General features: G+C 37.0%; 2 protein-coding genes across 3 annotated transcripts; one reads left to right on the forward strand and one right to left on the reverse strand.

Moving 5' to 3' along the window:
* Positions 1-4,590: 4,590 nt before the first annotated feature.
* LOC103450196 (ras-related protein RABE1a-like) lies at positions 4,591-9,272 on the reverse strand. 2 transcript variants are annotated; one of them, XM_008389506.4, is made up of 9 exons: positions 8,978-9,272; positions 8,765-8,884; positions 7,128-7,200; positions 6,931-7,031; positions 5,973-6,038; positions 5,620-5,717; positions 5,472-5,534; positions 5,298-5,390; positions 4,591-4,890 (listed from the first exon to the last, which is right to left on the reverse strand). In XM_008389506.4, exons 2-9 carry the CDS (start codon positions 8,835-8,837, stop codon positions 4,807-4,809), a joined length of 651 nt encoding a protein of 216 aa, XP_008387728.1. In that variant the 5' UTR covers positions 8,838-8,884; positions 8,978-9,272; the 3' UTR covers positions 4,591-4,806. The 2 variants fall into 2 exon arrangements, with proteins under 2 accessions (XP_008387728.1, XP_008387729.1); XM_008389507.3 differs by having other exon boundaries at positions 8,765-8,899; positions 8,978-9,106.
* Positions 9,273-16,410: 7,138 nt separating this feature from the next.
* On the forward strand, positions 16,411-20,080 carry LOC103450198 (soluble inorganic pyrophosphatase 4). Its single transcript, XM_008389511.4, has 8 exons — positions 16,411-16,642; positions 17,754-17,927; positions 18,028-18,056; positions 18,460-18,525; positions 18,609-18,716; positions 19,062-19,127; positions 19,199-19,401; positions 19,633-20,080. The coding sequence occupies exons 2-8, from the start codon at positions 17,756-17,758 to the stop codon at positions 19,673-19,675; spliced, it is 687 nt and encodes a 228-aa protein (XP_008387733.1). The 5' UTR covers positions 16,411-16,642; positions 17,754-17,755; the 3' UTR covers positions 19,676-20,080.
* The last annotated feature ends 302 nt before the right edge of the window (positions 20,081-20,382 follow it).

Here is a 20,382-nt window from a genome sequence, read left to right on the forward strand (position 1 = left end):
AAAATCCAAGTCACTGAGTGGGATCGGCTATATGAATCTTAGAACGCCATTGTGCTCGGTCCTGTGTCATGTCCTTCGTTAGATCCAAGTACTCTAAGTCTTTTCTTAGAGTCTCTTCCAAAGTTTTCCTAGGTCTTCCTCTACCCCTTCGGCCCTGAACCTCTGTCCCATAGTCGCATCTTCTAATCGGAGCGTCAGTAGGCCTTCTTTGCACATGTCCAAACCACCGTAACCGATTTTCTCTCATCTTTCCTTCAATTTCGGCTACTCCTACTTTACCCCGGATATCCTCATTCCTAATCTTATCCTTTCTCGTGTGCCCACACATCCAACGAAGCATCCTCATCTCCGCTACACCCATTTTGTGTACGTGTTGATGCTTCACCGCCCAACATTCTGTGCCATACAGCATCGCCGGCCTTATTGTCGTCCTATAAAATTTTCCCTTGAGCTTCAGTGGCATACGGCGGTCACACAACACGCCAGATGCACTCTTCCACTTCATCCATCCAGCTTGTATTCTATGGTTGAGATCTCCATCTAATTCTCCGTTCTTTTGCAAGATAGATCCTAGGTAACGAAAACGGTCGCTCTTTGGTATTTCTTGATCTCCGATCCTCACCCCTAACTCGTTTTGGCCTCCATCTGCACTGAACTTGCACTCCATATATTCTGTCTTTGATCGGCTTAGGCGAAGACCTTTAGATTCCAACACTTCTCTCCAAAGGTTAAGCTTTGCATTTACCCCTTCCTGAGTTTCATCTATCAACACTAGATCGTCTGCGAAAAGCATACACCAAGGAATATCATCTTGAATATGTCATGTTAACTCATCCATTACCAACGCAAAAAGGTAAGGACTTAAGGATGAGCCTTGATGTAATCCTACAGTTATGGGAAAGCTTTCGGTTTGTCCTTCATGAGTTCTTACGGCAGTCTTTGCTCCTTCATACATATCCTTTATAGCTTGGATATATGCTACTCGTACTCCTTTCTTCTCTAAGATCCTCCAAAGAATGTCTCTTGGGACCCTATCATACGCTTTTTCCAAATCTATAAAGACCATGTGTAAATCCTTTTTCCCATCTCTATATCTTTCCATCAATCTTCGTAAAAGATAGATTGCCTCCATGGTTGAGCGCCCTGGCATGAACCCGAATTGGTTGTCCGAAACCCGTGTCTCTTGCCTCAATCTATGCTCAATGACTCTCTCCCAGAGCTTCATTGTATGACTCATTAACTTAATACCCCTATAGTTCATGCAATTTTGTACGTCGCCCTTATTCTTGTAGATAGGCACCAAAGTGCTCATTCGCCACTCATTTGGCATCTTCTTCGTTTTCAAAATCCTATTGAAAAGGTCAGTGAGCCATGTTATACCTGTCTCTCCCAAAACTTTCCACACTTCGATTGGTATATCGTCTGGGCCTATTGCTTTTCTATGCTTCATCTTCTTCAAAGCTACAACCACTTCTTCCTTCCGGATTCGACGATAAAAAGAGTAGTTTCTACACTCTTCTGAGTTACTCAACTCCCCTAAAGAAGCACTCATTTCATGTCCTTCATTGAAAAGATTATGAAAATAACCTCTCCATCTGTCTTTAACCGCGTTCTCTGTAGCAAGAACCTTTCCATCCTCATCCTTGATGCACCTCACTTGGTTTAGGTCCCTTGTCTTCTTTTCCCTTGCTCTAGCTAGTTTATAGATATCCAACTCTCCTTCTTTGGTATCTAGTCGTTTATACATATCGTCGTAAGCCGCTAACTTAGCTTCTCTGACCGCTTTCTTCGCCTCTTGCTTCGCTTTTCTATACCTTTCACCATTTTCATCGGTCCTCTCCTTGTATAAGGCTTTACAACATTCCTTCTTAGCCTTCACCTTTGTTTGTACCTCCTCATTCCACCACCAAGATTCCTTTTGGTGTGGGGCAAAGCCCTTGGACTCTCCTAATACCTCTTTTGCTACTTTTCGGATACAACTAGCCATGGAATCCCACATTTGGCTAGCTTCCCCCTCTCTATCCCACACACATTGGGTGATTACCTTCTCTTTGAAAATGGCTTGTTTTTCTTCTTTTAGATTCCACCATCTAGTCCTTGGGCACTTCCAAGTCTTGTTCTTTTGTCTCCCTCTTTTGATATGTACATCCATCACCAACAAGCGATGTTGATTAGCCACGCTCTCTCCTGGTATAACTTTGCAATCCTTACAAGTTATACGATCCCCTTTCCTCATTAGAAGAAAATCTATTTGTGTTTTTGACGACCCACTCTTGTAGGTGATCACATGTTCTTCTCTCTTCTTAAAGAAAGTGTTGGCTAAGAAGAGATCATATGCCATTGCAAAATCCAAGATAGCTTCCCCATCCTCGTTTCTCTCCCCAAAACCATGGCCACCATGAAAACCTCCATAGTTGCCTGTCTCCCTGCCCACGTGTCCATTTAGATCTCCTCCTATAAATAACTTCTCCGTCTGAGCAATTCCTTGCACCAAGTCTCCAAGGTCTTCCCAAAATTTCTCCTTCGAACTCGTATCCAACCCTACTTGAGGTGCGTACGCACTAATCACATTGATAAGTTCTTGTCCTATTACAATCTTGATTGCCATGATTCTATCTCCTACCCTCTTGACATCTACAACATCTTGTGTCAAGGTCTTGTCCACGATGATGCCAACACCGTTTCTCGTTCTATTTGTGCCCGAATACCAAAGTTTAAACCCTGAGTTTTCTAGATCCTTTGCCTTACTACCAACCCACTTAGTTTCTTGTAGGCACATAATATTTATCTTTCTCCTCACCATAACTTCCACTACTTCCATAGATTTTCCCGTTAAGGTTCCTATATTCCACGTTCCTAAACGCATTTTGCTCTCTTGAACTCTACCCTTCTGTCCTAGCTTCTTCACCCTCCCCCGTCTAATAGGATCAAAGTACTTCTTTTGTGTGTCCCGTGTAAAGTTGATAGGAGCATATGCTCCCAAACAACTTTGAGTGGAGTCGTTCGAAAAGAAGTTTCTACGGCCCCCTTGCTCATTTAACACTGCATCCGGGTGCCGATGGAGATACAACGACCCTTGCTCACTTATCACTGTGCTCGGGCCACACAGCGCGCCACTTACGGGTGACGCCCTAGCTTTAGCGCGATTTTGTTCTGGATTCATTTTCATAAGGATTCGATGTGATCATGGAGTGCCAGCTGTCGACTACCTGACGCCTTCCCCCTCCTACTCAAAAAAAATTATAATTCTTAAAAACAACTTGGATGAACTTCTTTCAAGAACAATTTTTTTTACAACCCAAAAACTTGTTTGGTATCTAACCTGGAAACTATTTTAAATCTTCAAGGATTTAGGCCATGTAACCCAAAAACTTGTTTGTACAAAACTATTAGGTGGCAATGGCCGAGGGAGGATATTAAGCTTGGGTCGGAATCCGAGAAGCAACCCGGAAAATACTCACCAAGACCCAATATCTTGACGACTTGATTTGGAACTCTCAATTTCACACTTCATACTATGAAGTCATGTTGTCTTCAAATGGGTTTTGTTCACACATATGGTGGTGGGTTGCTAATTTCAAATGCTGCCATTGAAATTGACCAAATTGAGTTTGAAATAAAGCTTTGGTAATGGCGGAGAGGTGAGGTTGGGGCTTGCGGGTGATTAGAGTGAGAGGACGGTGGGTAAGGGATGGTGGGAAGGAAATATCTCAATCATTGGAAAGATCCATGTCATGGTCGCTGGAACATCTATCTCAGTCGCTGGAAACATATCTCTCATCGCCGCCAGTTACTCTCAGTTGATGTTTGGTGACGCAAAGAAGAAGAAAAAAACAGTAAAAACAGACTTTTGTTGTTCTCAGATTTTAGGCTAGTTTTTGAGTTATTTTTTAGTTCAAGTTTTGCAAAACAGGCTTACCAAACAAAGTTTTGAGTTGTGAATTGAGAAACAGTTTTTGAATTAAAAACCTTTAACTCAAATAGAATACCAAACAAGCTCTAAATAATGCAGCTTTTTGGTGTAGCTCTGTGGGCAGCCGCAACATAAGAAGGTATACCCCAACGTCCTCAAAAATCCAAGTAAAGTTTATTCGATCCCAGTTTCGCAGACAAGACTTGTGGCAAACAGCGTCAGGAGAGTACATGTGTGATTCATGCCAAATGCACCAACAAGAGTCTTAACACCACCCGTGAGGCGAACAAAACACGGCCGTGTTTCGGAGCATTTTAGATAAGAAAACATATGTTGGCACAGGGATAGGATGACTTCGCACGCGGCACCTAAACTACTTACGTCCGGAACAAAAACAAACTAACATAAGTATGATGAGATATGCTAGCGTTAGTTGTTAGTTGTCCATGCTCGTACATGACTATAAACCATTGATTAGCATCGCCTTCACTTCCACAGCAATCAATGGTTACCACGAGGAGTAGCAAACCCAAAAGGATCATAAAACGTATGATAGTTGTCCACATAGTCTAATAACTTCACACAAAAAAGTTTAAAACAGAGGGTAGGGAATTTCACACATTTTCTCCAGGAAAATAAAGGAATGAGCGGGAAAGGAGAGAGGATGCTCAAGAAGATAAACCTAAATGAAAAATCAACTAATATATAATTGACTTCCCAAAGTATGAGGATCTACCATTCACACCCAAATCACAAGTACTTATAAAATAATGATAATAGAAAGCGATACAAACACAAGTAACATAGTTGTGACAAATCAGTTTTTCTCCCCAGCGTAGTGGTTGCGTTTGCCTTAAACATTTACCCATCGCATCATGTTCGACAGAGTTTTCCTAAGAACCGCAACACGCTGATTTTTGGGCAGCTTGAGCAGCCCCAGCTCCCTGGTCTGGTTGGTTAATTTTGATTGTCTGAGGCTGCCAAAATCCAACAAAAGTAACCTCAGTATATCATCAGAGCACGAGATGACAGATTGGGTTTAATCAAACAATCGCCAACCAGCTCTAGTTGGTAGCAAAGACTTGATAATGAAAAAAACAATTCGGCACTTTAGAGGGTGACTGACTTCCAACTGATATATGCACCCACTACACACTTTCATTTAATTCTTGAACACAAAGAGTTTCTTTGAGCCAGAAAAGGCACTCTTTTCCATTTAGTTATTAAAAAGAAAGCATTTCTAGAGATAAAAAATGGATACCATATATTTCAAGTATTAAATTAAAAAGATCACATAAGTACCAATAATTTAGTTATAGAAAGGAAATCTAGCTACGTACGTATCAGGAGAAATGTAGTAATATAAGTGACATGGACATTATACCTCAGCCCTCGAGTCAGTATCGGCAAGTCTTTGCTTGATATCCCTAGCTATTGAAAAGAAGACCTCTTCCACATTCAAATTTGTCTTTGCACTCTGTAATTCACAATATCTTTTCAGGAAAATGGGAAAAAACCAAACTACATTGTAAGTAAGAAGACACCATGAGAAACTCACGGTCTCAAAGAATTTGATGCCATATTCGTCAGCAAGGGCTTGACCCTTCGAAGTGGGGACAGCCTGAAAGAGGTCACTTTCGTCAAGACAAGATTGAAGAACCCTGAATCACACTCAAGAAACATACAAAGAAGGGATTGGAACAAACCCTTTTGCTTTCATCCATGTCAGCCTTGTTACCCACAAGGATCTTGTTGACATTGTCAGAAGCATGCTGTTCTATGTTTCGAATCCAATTCCTAATGTCTGAATACAGATAAAAATATAGCTTGATTACCATGTATATGTAATAACCATAACACGTAAAAAATAGACCATAAAAAATCACATATAATTCCAACAGTCCAAGTGTACAACCCCAATATCAAGAGAAATATACCGTCTTTTTTCATATTTTTTGGAAAAGGAGAAATATACTGTCATCAACAGAGATCTAGAAAGCTAGGGAACGGACAAATGATGAATATATGCATAGGGTGATGTAAGTGATGAAGAAGTTACTGTTAAACGATGACTCGTCAGTGACATCATACACGAGCAAAATACCCATGGCTCCACGGTAGTAAGCTGCAGAGACAGAATACAAGGTTATCAAAATTCTTAGGAAATGAAGGCAAGATTCCAAAAACTATCAATCTAAAAGGTAATATGAGATCTCAGCACAATTAACAGCTTTAGATGTATTTTGGAGCCACACTCAAAAAGGCGACCAAATATTATGACTTCATAAACTAAATGTGCTGAAACCCAGTTAAACTAAATGTGCTGAAACCCAGTTCCAACTCTGACCACTTAATGTGCCCACCGGCCTGACCCACAAAAGTTGAAAACTGAGAGAAAATAAGGCCTGCAACTGAACTGGCCCTAGTCATCAGGTTTACATAATTCTTCCATGCACGTCTCACAACTGTAACAAGAAGGCAACAGAGAAGCTCTGGAATTATACAAGACCCTCCACATTCAGATTGCCGCAAGCCAGCAACATAGAAAATATGGAAATATCTTAAGTTTAGACCAAACACCAGCTTATCCAGAGTATTAAGTTTCTTGCTAGTGGTTTGACTCCACTAATCCCAATGGAGTCAAACCAAAAATAGTATCACTATAAACGTACAACACTACAGTGACACCATGCCCCTTTTTTGACAGGAGACTATAGTAGTAACAGCTTCCAACCTACTCTTTAACGCTGAACTTGATCAAATTTACAGCTCCAAATTGAATTTCGGAACCAAATACAAGCCCTGCTGAGCTTGAAGACATTGGGTTGTTCTAACTTAAAAACATTAAGATCCAATTTCGGTTAATACATGCTCCTTCATGAAGATGCATAATTGATAAACGAGCTTGCAAACACAGCTGTAAGAAGCATACAATCAAAACTTCCATTTAGGAGAAAGTTGGACATGGTTACACATTCAAGTTCAATTTAAAAACAATTTGAAGCCACAGAACTAACCAGTTGTAATTGTTCGAAACCGTTCTTGACCAGCAGTATCCCAAATTTGCAATTTAATTCTTTTCCCATCAAGCTCTATGGTCCTTATCTTGAAATCAATACTGTCAAAGAATTACAACCTAGCAAGATTCAGAAAGCGTTGCAGAAAAATAGAGATAACAAAACCTCAATCACATTCAAGCACAAAAATTTCCTACCCGATGGTTGTAATGAAACTAGTTGTAAAGGACCCATCAGAGAAACGCAGAAGAAGGCAACTCTTACCCACACCTGTAAAGTCACATAACAAAGAAAACAAAAAGGAATTAAACTCAAACTAATGGTTGTGGTACATACAAGGACACATAAACCATAATTGTGAACAGGCTCAACATCCTTAATCAATAAAGATACGTCATCTGATCCTAGTAACCCTTGAAAGGCATTTGAAAACAATAAAATCATTGGTTGCCTGACGATTTTAAACAGAACTAATCAACCCAATGCAACAAACATTCCCTTAAATTTGGAAAAAGTCCGAGGTGTTAGATGGAACGACACCTTCAGAAATATCAATGAACTAGCAAATACATGGTTTACAAAACTACTTCATACAGCTAGTGCGTTTAGGCTCAACCATTACTTTATGTTATTAGATTGAAGAGGTGTCTCAAATATGCATAACTTGGCCTATTGGAAACTCCCCAAGGTGTGGGCCCCTAAAAGGAGTCACCCTGTGGAAAAGTTCAATCTTGCAACACTTGCTCAAAATAATGCACTGATGAAAATTTCCTTACAACCGGGAACACATTATCAAAGAAATTACGCTAAGTGGACTCCTAAGAAAGCAGCATTCACTAGATTGACCCGAACATATGCTTCAAACTCCAATAGTCCCGAACCACAACAGGATTACTTTGAAATGCATAAGGACTATACCTCAAAATACAGATACCACATGAAATTCTGACTCAAAGGAAGCTAACTTAGAACTTCAATTAACTAAATCAATCACAAATCTAACAACTCAGACTGCCTATTCAGAACATACGCCATCTGATCCTAGTAACCCTTGAAAGGCATTTCAAACAATCAAATCATCGGTTGCCAGATGATGGTAAATAGAACTACCCAACCGAATGCAACAAACATCCCCTTAAATTTGGAAAAGTCCAAGGATTTCAACGGAACGACACGTTGGGAAAATCAATGAACCAACATACACATGTTTAAGGCACCACATCAAACAGCTAACAGGTTTAGGCTCAACTATTGCAGACTCCCCAATGGTGAAGTTCAAGCTAGCAACACTTGCTGAGAATAATCCACTGGTGAAAATCTCATTATCAAATAGGTAAATTATGCTAAGCGGAGTCCTTAGATAGCGCCATTCGTTTAATACAATAACCCAAACATATGCTCCAAACTCTTATAGTCCCCGAATACAATGAAACTATTTATTTTGAAAATGCATACAAAATATACCTGAAATACACATACCACATGAAATGCTGCTCAAAGGAAGCTAAACTAGAACTTCAACTAACTACATCAATCACAAATCTAACAATTCCAACCGCCTACTCGAACGAAGAGGCTAACCAAACCGCAACCTAAAACTTTCACCTCCAATAAATTACGCACATCAATCATGTACCTGAATTAACAGCAACAAAAAATACGATCTACCAAACAGAAATCGAAATCACAAATATCCTAAATATGCACGTCATTAGCCCTAAATCAACCCTCACATTAGAACCTAAAATTCCCAAACAATATACGATCAAACGACGACGCAATAGCAGATTTCAGTCCAGGAGATCAGAAATTTCCTAGAGATGTAAAATCGTACCGCTGTCGCCGATCAGGAGGAGCTTTATGAGGTAATCGTAATCAGCTCGAGCTCTGGCAGGTGGAGCAGCCATGGCAAGAATCCCAAAGCCACAGAAAAATTACCAGTGACGATAAAACCCTAGAGAGGAAACCGCTGATTGGTGAATAAATTACAGAGAAAATAATAAAAAAATAAAAAGGAGAAATTTGATTCGAGGAAGGAGAGAAATACCAGATCAGGAGAGAGAGTGAGATCTAAGAAAATGTGAGAGAAGGAGGAGGGAAGCGGAAGCAGAGTCCCTGTTACGTCAGCAGACTCAGCAGCACAAGTCGGCCGTTGATTTTTTGTTTTATTTGTTTTGATTTTATTAGCAAGAGAAGTATTGTGGTGGGGTACGAGAGTTCCTGGCCGTTGGATTATAAGGGGAACGAGATCTGAGTAGATGAAAAGCGCGTCATTGTACTCGTGAAGAGCGTCGCAGATGTTATGAATCTTAACAAGAAGTTATTTTGAATGTGCATGATCTGGCTGAATATCAACGATATGGTAAGGACGTTGATATTAAGTAAATATTACATTGATATTTGATTGATACATATGACGTAAATAATTAGTATCAAAACGTTATAAGTTAATAGGACAAGGATTCTCTGTCCTTCCACTTCCGGTGCCCTCTCATGCCCTTCTATTTTGTGTAGTCACGGTTAAGTCACGTCAACATTTTATATTGTTTTTTTATAGAGATAATAAGAAAAAAAATGAATAGTAATATAAAATGTTGACATGGCTTAACCGTGACCACACAAACAGGAGGGCACGGGAGGACACCGGAAGTGAGAGGGCAGACAATCCTTGTCCAAGTTAATATAACGTTGTTGAGATGATATTAATATCGGTTGTCATATCAATAGTTGTGTCATTCACGTCAGATCATGCACAGTCCACGTGAAAATCATGTATATGCATTATGGTATATGATCGATCTCCACCAATTTCTCTTCCTTCTTCATAACAATTAATAATATAACTCACTAAACGCTAATGTTTGGCAAGAAAAAACCATTTGACAATTCTTAAAGAACAACAATCTATATAGAAAATTACAGCAATACCAAACTGACCCCTAAACTAAAGAGTTCCCATCATCTTACTAATCAAAAAAACGAGATGATGTTTCACGAACCTATGGAAGGCCGACCCACCAAAACTAGTTTTGATCATTTGCCCAAAAAGCGAATTTAAACCATATTATTGCTAGTTTATTATGAGGCTTAGCTTACTATCCTACCTCCTCTAATATAAATAATAAGGAAAACTAATGAAAAGGGTTTGAAAACTTTGAGTTTTAATGATAATGACAAAATAAAGGGTAAAGTGAATAGTACCATGATTGACTTTTTAGTGTAAAAATGTGGTTTTTCGTTAAAGTGAACAGTACCGGGTGCTTTTTGTTAAAGTTCCCAATAATATTGTTTCTTAAAAAAAAATCACAATTTGTTGAAACAAACCTTCCCCCTAATCCAAACTTGAGGGCCTTAAGTTTAGGGTTTAAGGGCTCATAGTTTAGGCCTTTCAAGTAATTGGGTTCATCATCTTTTTTGGAGTCCATGCCTTTAACAAAAAGGCTTCTATCAGGTGGCCTGCCCTTGATTTTGGAACAGATACCCTTAACAAAATAACTTCAATTTTTAAGTTTTTATTTTTATTTCTATATAATTTAATCGTCAACTTCAATTTTAAGTTGTTTTATTTTTTTATTTTTTGTGTGCAAAGATCTAGTTGTCATGTATGCCTCCTACCAACTAAGAGTGTAACACGCATTCGCACATTCTAAGAAGATTTCAGATCAAAATCAACATATAAAATATGCCAACTAACTAATAATTTTAAAACAGCCCAAAAATAAATCTCAGGTACCCTTCCACTTGCATTCCAAGGCTTCTGCGCACCTTCCAACTCTTATTAAAATACCAATTATAATAAATTGGCCACCTATGCATTCAGACAGTACGTCCCTTTATATACGTACGTGTGTATATATATTTTTTTTTTTTTTTAAATGCCCGAAATTGGAAAGGGAGAATTTTTTTTTCTTTTAAACAACAGATATTATTTGCACTAAGACTTGTAGAACCATCAAAGAGATAGGCCAAGGGCCTACTTCCTACAACAACTATAGTATCTTCAACTTGATAACTACCACCTGCATGATCTGTCAGGTGTGGATTTTATCACAAAAGATTTCGATGTTAGTTAGAGTGAGATTATGATATTTAAACTATTATTTTTGTTTTTCTAAAACTGATGTAGGATTTAACACACCATCTCACATGAGACCCAAGTACTGAGTCACACATGAAAGATCATACATCAACAAACACGTGGAGCTAAAGGGACTCACCCTACACGCAAGGCAAAAAGACCCACCATCATCGAATGGAGCCAACGGGACCCACACATCATGTGGCAGTACATTACGGGCCCGATCCCTAGCTCTGATAACATGTAGAATTATCAGAGAGACGAGTCATAAGCCCACTTCCAACAACACTGATATTATCCACAACTTGGTAATTACCACCTGCACAATCTATCAGGTGTGGGGTTTTATCACAAAAGACACCTGTATTAGTTGGATGCGGTTCAAATTCGTTTTTGGGTAGAATTGAACCTAAGACCTCTCACTCACAAATGAAGAGGAAAGTGAGGATTTAAACGCAAAGTTATATTGCTATTTAGTAATATGGTTTAGTGGTATTCATCTTCACTTATAAGTGGGAGGTCTTAGACTCGATTATCGCCAGAGACGAATTTAAAACATATTATTATGGCTAGCCTAGTGTAAGGTTGAGTCTCACTCCCCTCACCTCTTTAGCGTAAATAATGTCGTTTGTTTATAAAAAAAATGTACATTAATATTGAACTCATCATCTATATGAAGCAACTTTATTCGTTTACTTACAAATAAAATAAGAAAAGTAATGCTAGAGAGATTAAATTTGCAAACTAAATAATGTGTCATCAATAGGAATGAACACGTTTATCAATGCTTAAGTAATAAACCAATCATCAACTTCCATATCTTTTAGTTTTCAAAATTTAGTTTACAAATTTAATTCCCCAAGCATTACTCAAATAAGAATACAAACAAACTATAAGTTAAAATACTAGCAGTTTTTTAATTATAAATATTTGATACTTAAAACTAAAAGATGATGAGGTGCCATGTGTCAATCCCATCCTTAATTCTGCCAAATATAGAAAATTGATCATCTCTGGATCTCTTCCACCAAATTCACCCAATTACCTAATTCGGGCCCTTAAAATTTGATCTAACGACTAAAATTATTATAACTTTTAAAAGGGCTCTTGTTTGTAGTTGTTGAATCAAATTTTAAAGGTCCAGATTAATTGATTGGTTGAATTTGGTATAAAGGATTCAGACATGATCCATTTCCCTAATATCTGAAAGCCTTCTATCTTCTGGCACTTCCACTTGTAAGTTTGTTTTTATGTGGGAGTTGTGATGGACGGTCGGTTTTCTTACCAGTCAATTTGCTGTGTCGGCTGGCTAGCTCTTTCCAATCATACTTTATTCTTCCGCAATCCGCACAAAGACCCAAAGGCAATTCAAGACGCATTCGCCAATTTATGGAACAATTATCACTTCATCAAAAGGACAATAATTAGAATTGTACTTTAGAAGTTTAGCTGTGTAGTTCAGAAGTTTAGTTGTGGTAAGGTTAGTTGTTTACGCAATTTTTGATCGTTGATGTATGTGAGGTTTGCAGTACATTAACAGTTCGAATTCATCTATATTGTCAATATATAACTGACTAGGTTCACTTATGTACAAGTGGACCATTAAAATTACAATTTTTCTTTAGATTTTAATACGTGACAAATACGTATTTATGTCACTTCCTTTTCATGAATACGATTGATGTTACACATGTAAAACAAGATTCTTAGTGCAATATTTGTTGCCATATGAGAAAGATTCGAGCAAATTTTAATTTTTCTGATTTAAAAAATAAATGAAGAAAAAACGATATGAAATTGGTCAGCATATTTAAAAGCATAGAATTAAAGTGGAATATTGCATGGCGCAGGAATTCCGAAGTATCGATTCTCTAGATGAGGAAAAATCAAAGTTAGAAATTTGCGAGTAAGATTCCTCACCCAAATTCCGATCCCTTTGTTTTTGTATTGATGCAGGCATGTTCAAGTTAAGTTTTTCAAGGAATCCTTCTTCAGACAAATTTGAAATTTATAATCGAATAGATGTCTCAACAGATAACAACTTACACAGAACCAGTTTATTATATTTGTGGCGTCTCTAATATCGCATTGTCATGTAAATAAAAACTTACACATAACAATGAAGTATTGAACTTGAAGACGCCATCTAATAGTAAACTCGTTTCATTTAAGTTTATCTCACTAGCATGGCCACCATTTAGTAACATCATTTTCAGGTAAGTAAGTCAAATGCTATATATGGATCTTCACATCGGTTTCATGGTAACTTTACTACATCAATAAAAATGTCATCTTGACCTAAAGCATGTGATGTGTCGTAGTGTCTGATAAGTAATAAGAGAGCATTTTTCGTTTGGTCACATATTTTGTACCACCATTTGTATCATTTCTATTAGAGGTAGAGAGTCTACTAACACATCTATATCAAAGAAACAATACAAAGGATGGTACAAATAAATGATACAATCAAAATTTTCCCCTTGCTCGTCCTCGAGTGGTGAGTATAGTTGTTGGTATGGCTGCTTATTTCTTTTGCTGAGTTTTTTAGAGGCAAATTAGTGTATTCTTTGCGCATATTAATTTGTTGTTGTGAAATTAGATATTAAATTTAATTTGCTCTCTAGTTAGACACGTATATTTGCATATGTGGATTTATTTATGGCCCTTGTATTTTGTTATGCTGACCGCATAACAGCTGACCTGAACAGCGGATTTGCGAGGTTCATAGTGATTGTAGTGAAGACGATGATCATTTCCTCTACTTGGGCTTCTTTGTCCACTTGACCTACTAACAACTTTTCTTTAAGTTATCTCTTATACTATTTTCTTCTATATGAATGAAGCTTAATTTAGACAAATGAAAAGATGTTTGAGGTGGACATTTGTTGAAGTTAAACGACATCCTAGAAGGTATGAGTTCGATATTCTAAATTGACATTTGTAGTTTGAGTCCAAATCGATAAAATACAAAAGTTCATGCATAATCAAAACAAAATTTAAAAGAGAACAACTTATATAGACAACATAACGGTGCACTCGGCCATGTAAGTATTTCTCAAACCAAAGTGAAGAAGAAGAAAGAAAAAAAAAAAAAAGGACAAATGAACAAACTGGGTACATAATAGTTGGCCACGAAGAAGTCCTTGAGATTGACACGGTCTGTGTTTTATCTTTCCTAAAATCTATTTCTTGAACCATTCGCCAGCAGGTCAATTAAACTGACTTAATTCCAAGAGTCCGAATCTTATGTACCGAAATTCTACCATCATGTCCTGCATCGACCGAATCTATAACGTAAATTTTGACTATTCCACGAAACAGTGGCGAAAGAGTAAATTGTAGTTATAGTTTTTAATTTTAATTTAATTGGAGTAATAGTCTCTCAACTAAAAATTCATTACTATTTGTCCCTCAACTCATCAAAACGTGCAGCTATGGTCCCTTAATTAAACATTTATTACCATTGGTCCATCAACTTTAATTCAACTGAAGAAATTGTCTTCCAACATAACTCGTTTTGACAAAATTTTTGACGTAGTTGATAAAAAGGACCATAATTACACACTTTGATGAGTTGAGGGACCTTAATTATATAAATCGTTATTCCAACATAACTTATTTTGACAAAATTTTGACGAAATTGATGAAAATGACTATAGCTACACATTCTGATAAGCTGAGGGACCAATAGTAATGAATTTTTAGTTAAAGGACTATCACTTTAATTTGATTAAAATTAAAAGACTATTACTACAATTTACTCATATGTGAAATCTATCCAAAGTTATGAATAAAGAAAGAAGAGTGGTTGGTATTAGCAAAATCAAAAGTCAAACCTAACAAAAATGGGGCGTCGGAGCTTTTGGAGCAATGGATAGGCATTCCCACTCATCTCTTACACACCACCCACATGCCTAAGATAGAGGAAACGATGATCCCCCATTGGCTCTAGTTGCTTCTACATCACCTCTTTCATAAATGACTTTTAGCGTTTGACTGTCTCACTGATACATAGTGTTATCAATCAAATTATACATGTATATTTTATTATTTTATGTGTGGCTATTATATCGTTACTACTGTTATTATGATGTGATATGTGAAGCATTCAAGTAGATACATTCATATTTATTGAGATTAAATTTAAAATTATATAGCGGTTACAATCACTTGTCATATTATATAGTAAATAAGGATATGAAAATATTAGGAAGATAATATTTTTGTATCATATGATGTGATAGTGATATATACATGTCACGTCCATTAATGAGTTATTTTCATTAAATGTTAGTTGTATGCATCACTTGCATATGTGATAGTACACTAAATATGTACAAATGTGTGGTCTCTCTAGCAAAACTCATAAAAATATGTACAAATTGCTTTATTCTAAATTACACTAAGTGTTTAAGATATCAATATGTGTGGAAATATTGATATGAAAATTTGCAAAAATAGCGACAGATCAAACATTGGTTTGGACGAAATATAAAAGTTTTTTCGATATTTAACAGACGTGTCAGAAATATCGATGATATCTATCGATTTTAACCTAAACATAAGATTTTCTTCGATATGAGACTTCACCCCCCATTTTTATATCTTTCTCTAATTTTTTTTAACAATATTGACCTTATCGAATAAATTTTAAACACTAATTACACGTGAAGATATAAATTTTATTTATTTATGCCTTATACTAGATTCATACCATATTAACCATGCTGCCCATATCCTTAATATATCAAAGTAAATTATAATCATGCATCATTTTCTATTTTTGCACGCTTTTGTTTATATGGATTGTCAGATTCAATAAATTAAATAAAAATAATGAAGAAAATTAAATAAGAGTATATAGAAAAAGTCATCTACACCGCAATCTTATTATCCGTATTTAGATTTTATCTTTTTATCGTTTTATTTCCTTTTACGATCTCGCAATTTTATCTAATCATCAAAACTATCTACTTTTAGACTACCTTTAAAGATGATCTTTAAAAATAATCAAATAAAAATTTATTTAAGTGATAAATTAGACGTTGTCATATAACTTTTAACGTTTATGATTCTTCTATAACACCTACATCATCTCCTCTCCCACCAATCCAACTCTCCTAGGATTAGCGTGATCCGTCAGCTAGACCATCCCCGATTCCCCACCCACATAATCCCGGATACGTTTTGTCTCATGGAGACTACTCACCGTCCGATTCACGATGTCGCAGCGAACCCAGAAAAAAAGCCCTCACGACCGTTAGGAATACCGTCTCTGTCCGTCTGTGGGACCAAATACCTACCAATAACCACCCGCCACGTAGCACATCGATGCCAGCTGGAAACATGTTAATTTCGGTTGGACAGAATATCCGGATTCCATGAGCACCAAAACTTGGGAAATTTTCACTTTAACTTTTCATTTATTTTATTTTATTTATTTATTTTCCTTTAAATGGGAAAGCACAAAGAGAGCGGGAACACGTACAGCTGCTTCTACCTTTCATATTCTGCTTGAGCGCCCCATTCACCCCCACTTCCTTCCTCTCTTTCAATTTTTTAGATCTGCGCTCTCTTCCTCTCGAAGCTTTCTCCTCGCTCCGCCGACGGATTTTCAGCTCCGTTCCTCCGCCGGTACGTTCTCGCCTAGCTTTTCCGACTCCGTAACCGTCGTTTCGTTCAATATACGCTGCATTTCTCGCTGTTTTTTGCATCGTTTTGGTCAACCTTACTGTCGTTCTAGCTGATTTGATCGTCGTTCTTGTTGTGTTTGTGGATCTGGTTTTGTTCTCTTCGATTTTCCGAGGCAGAATCCGTCGACTTGGTCAAATTTATAATGCATTCGTAGCTTTTTTTTGCCGTCGTTTGGTCAACTGTGCATTCTAGCTGATTTTCGCGTTGTTTTTATTCTGTTCACGGATCTGATTTTTTCTCTTCGATTTCGTTATGCTGCTCGTATGCGTTTGCTTTCGCTGCGCGCGCTCCATGTTTGCGTTTTAATTACTGTTAATCGCCATTTAAAATGAATTATTGTGCCGAATTTATGTAAATTTCAGAGATCAATCTTTCTAGTTGTTAATATCTAAAATTGCTCTTTGTTATCGCTCTGAAATTGTTTATGTTTTCGGCTTCTGGATTAATTGCAATTTTCTTAATTTTTCAGTTAAGTTAAAGAGTTACTGTTTGGCAGGTCTAGACGCGGATTTTCTGTGTATTTAGGTCAAAAAGTTTTCCTTTCCGTTTCCTTTGCTCTTTGAAATAAAACGCTTTGCTGACGCGTTTCTGGAAACGTTTTCCTTCACAGTCAATTTTACGAGGCTATTTTTGGATTATTTTATTGAATTTTATCCTCCGGAATTGAAGAGAAAATTGAGCTTTTACAAAATTTTAGAGCTATGGGCATTTTTGGATTTGTTGTGAGAAAGTAATTCTTTTACTTACTGCCTTTTGTCATTTGGATGATTGGAATCTCATAGCTTCGGACCTTTAAATTGTGAAATGTTGCATTAGTTTCATGTGATCTCGGTCTTTAATTTCGAAGGAAAAGGTTTCAATTTGTTTTAATAATTTAGATTTTCAATCATAACTCATAATCGTATCTGACGGGATATAAATGATTATTCTAGATCTTAGCTTTTGATACTTGTGTTTAGTGCCTGTGTGGCACACTCCATGAAACATTATCGAAAAATCGCATTCAAAATATTTTGTTTTGCTGACTTCATGTGGTTTATGTATCTTGTAGATATGGCTCCACCAATTGAGACAGTTCAGAAAGTTGAGCCTCCTCAAAAAGTTGTGGAATCCCATGTCACCTATCATCATGATCACTCCTCGCATCCACCTCTTAATGAGAGGATACTTTCATCCATGACCAGGAGGTCTATCGCTGCTCACCCATGGCATGACCTTGAAATCGGTAAGCAGTATCTCTGGTAGCCATCTTCGTCGTGCTTCATTTCTTTTATCTTATTACCTGTGTCTAAACTTGTCTTCTTTCTTTTTCCATATCAATGCAGGACCTGGAGCTCCTAAGATTTTCAACTGTGTAAGTATATTGAATCATAATAACTGTTTGATGCATTAAATTTTTTGATGATTTATCTTCAGCTTTGCTCAAATTTTGAATTCTCTGTAGTCTGTACTTAAGTTGAACTTATAGTGATTATATCTTGACCTGAATGACTACCCAATTGAAAAAGGTAACTTAGGAAGTCATATTAGATTAAGTTGAGTTGACCAGCTATCCAGAATCTGGAGACATTCTTGACATTTACTGATATTTAATTAATCTTCCGGAAAATTATTGTTAACATTATTCTCTAAATAATCAGTTTCCATGTTGCAATTCTAATAGTTATGGCATCAATAGTACTTATTCACAAGAGTGTTCAATTGTGTTTGTCATTCTACTGACCATTGTTCTTGTGGAAACATGATTAATCATCCAGGTTATCGAAATCCCAAAAGGAAGCAAGGTGAAATATGAGCTTGACAAGAAAACTGGACTCATCAAGGTAAATATCTGTGCCAGGCTAATCTTCCTGGTAACTTTAGTACGTTGAGTGTGACTGCTTACGGGTGTTTTTTCTATGTGTAGGTTGACCGCATATTGTACTCATCTGTTGTCTACCCCCACAACTATGGCTTCATCCCCCGTACCCTTTGTGAGGACAATGATCCCTTGGATGTCTTGATTATTATGCAGGTATTTTTATGCTTCTTTCTGCTGCAAATGCTATATTGGTACTTTATTTCATGAATATCGGGCAATGAAAACCTGAATATGATATCAACCTGTTGGGCACATACTACCCATGTCCTATCATTCGCTCTGAGACAATCATATGCATGTCTCATTAAATAAATAATAATCAATAAAAAAATTTGGGCTTAATTTGCCATATTTGTAAGGAATCGTGTTTTTGAAAGTTTTGCGTTATCTTTGTAAGTAACTTTACACAGCTTCCAAATCCATTTGGTTTATTTTAAAGCTGATGCTTGTAAGCGGAACCTCAATCTGATTTGTTTTGACACTTGAAAAATCTTACAGGAGCCAGTTGTTCCTGGATGCTTTCTTCGTGCCAAAGCTATTGGCCTGATGCCTATGATTGATCAGGTAAATATGAAGACAGAACGCGTTGTTATCTTAAATTTGTCACAAAGGTTTTTAACTTTTCATTTATTCAGGGTGAGAAAGATGACAAGATCATTGCTGTTTGTGCTGATGATCCTGAGTACCGACACTACAATGACATCAAGGAGCTCCCACCTCACCGTTTGGCTGAGATCCGGCGCTTCTTTGAGGACTACAAGAAAAATGAGAACAAAGAAGTTGCAGTTGACGACTTTCTCCCTGCAGCTACTGCCTTTGACGCAATCCAGCATTCCATGTAAGTGTCAATCCTGTCTGACCTTCGCACACTCATATGACTACCTCTTTGTCTATGAATTAAACTGTCGATAGTCTTACAAGAATGTCGTGGATACAAGTTATGCCTCTGTCTAAATTTCTTTTGACGTCAACCAGTGTCCATGTGTATAACATTACTCATTCTCGTTGGTTTGTTTAGTTCTACGAATGGAGTATAATCTTAATCTCTCTCTTTGTTTCGTTGTGATAGGAACCTCTATGCGGACTACATTGTGGAGAGCCTCAGGCGGTAGTTGTTCGTGCAAGTGATGAAACATGGTGCTATCACTACTCTTATATAGGGAACGTTATGTATTCGTTTCTCTGTTATGAAAAATAACTGTATTATTTGGTTGCTAATGCAGACATTTATGCCTTATGCTCCAGACTCTAGTTGGGATTGCGTCTTAAACCTTTTATATAGTAATGGTATCGACGAAAATGATAGGAGAAAGGAGAAAGGAAAATAGTCTGGGTTGATATATATATTGGTTTATGCCTTTATTTTTTCATTTGGTATGTGACTTTTGAGTTGAGTCTTCCCTTTCTGTTTTTGTTGGAGAAACATGTTTTATTTGCTTTCTTTGTGTCGATGTAACGGAGCAATTCATTTTGTAAAATGCTTAATTTCAAATGTATCATTTGTTACCAATTTCAAATTATGATTTTCCGATGAAATAGTCGGTTCGAGGGAAGGCTTAACTCTTAGCCGAGATTGAATCTCAATATTGACCCTTTCATGTGATCCCATTAGTGTCGTACTTGCCAACTGTGCAGGTTGAATTTTAAACCTTTCATTTGTAAGTAAAGTGGAATATTGAGTAATATCTATTTAGTAGTGAAACGTCTCATGCCAAATGAATTCGTTCAGGTTTGAGATTTTATCTCAAAAAACGGTGATTCTATTAACAACAAAGCATCTACTTAATTTTAGCAATGGTCTTTAACTTTAACTCAATTG

The sequence above is a fragment of the Malus domestica genome, chromosome 12, assembly GCF_042453785.1.
Source record: "Malus domestica chromosome 12, GDT2T_hap1".
NCBI lineage: Eukaryota > Viridiplantae > Streptophyta > Magnoliopsida > Rosales > Rosaceae > Malus > Malus domestica.

Excerpts from the sequence above, each read along its gene's own strand:
- LOC103450196 (XM_008389506.4), bottom strand. The coding sequence starts at position 8,837 with ATGGCTGCTCCACCTGCCAGAGCTCGAGCTGATTACGATTACCTCATA. Across the intron at positions 5,718-5,972 it reads TGACGAGTCATCGTTTAACA|ACATTAGGAATTGGATTCGA; the intron begins GTAACTTCTTCA and ends ATCTGTATTCAG. Across the intron at positions 5,391-5,471 it reads GCATCAAATTCTTTGAGACC|AGTGCAAAGACAAATTTGAA; the intron begins GTGAGTTTCTCA and ends TGTGAATTACAG.
- LOC103450198 (XM_008389511.4), top strand. The coding sequence starts at position 17,756 with ATGGCTCCACCAATTGAGACAGTTCAGAAAGTTGAGCCTCCTCAAAAA. Across the intron at positions 18,057-18,459 it reads CTCCTAAGATTTTCAACTGT|GTTATCGAAATCCCAAAAGG; the intron begins GTAAGTATATTG and ends TTAATCATCCAG. Across the intron at positions 19,402-19,632 it reads GACGCAATCCAGCATTCCAT|GAACCTCTATGCGGACTACA; the intron begins GTAAGTGTCAAT and ends TCGTTGTGATAG.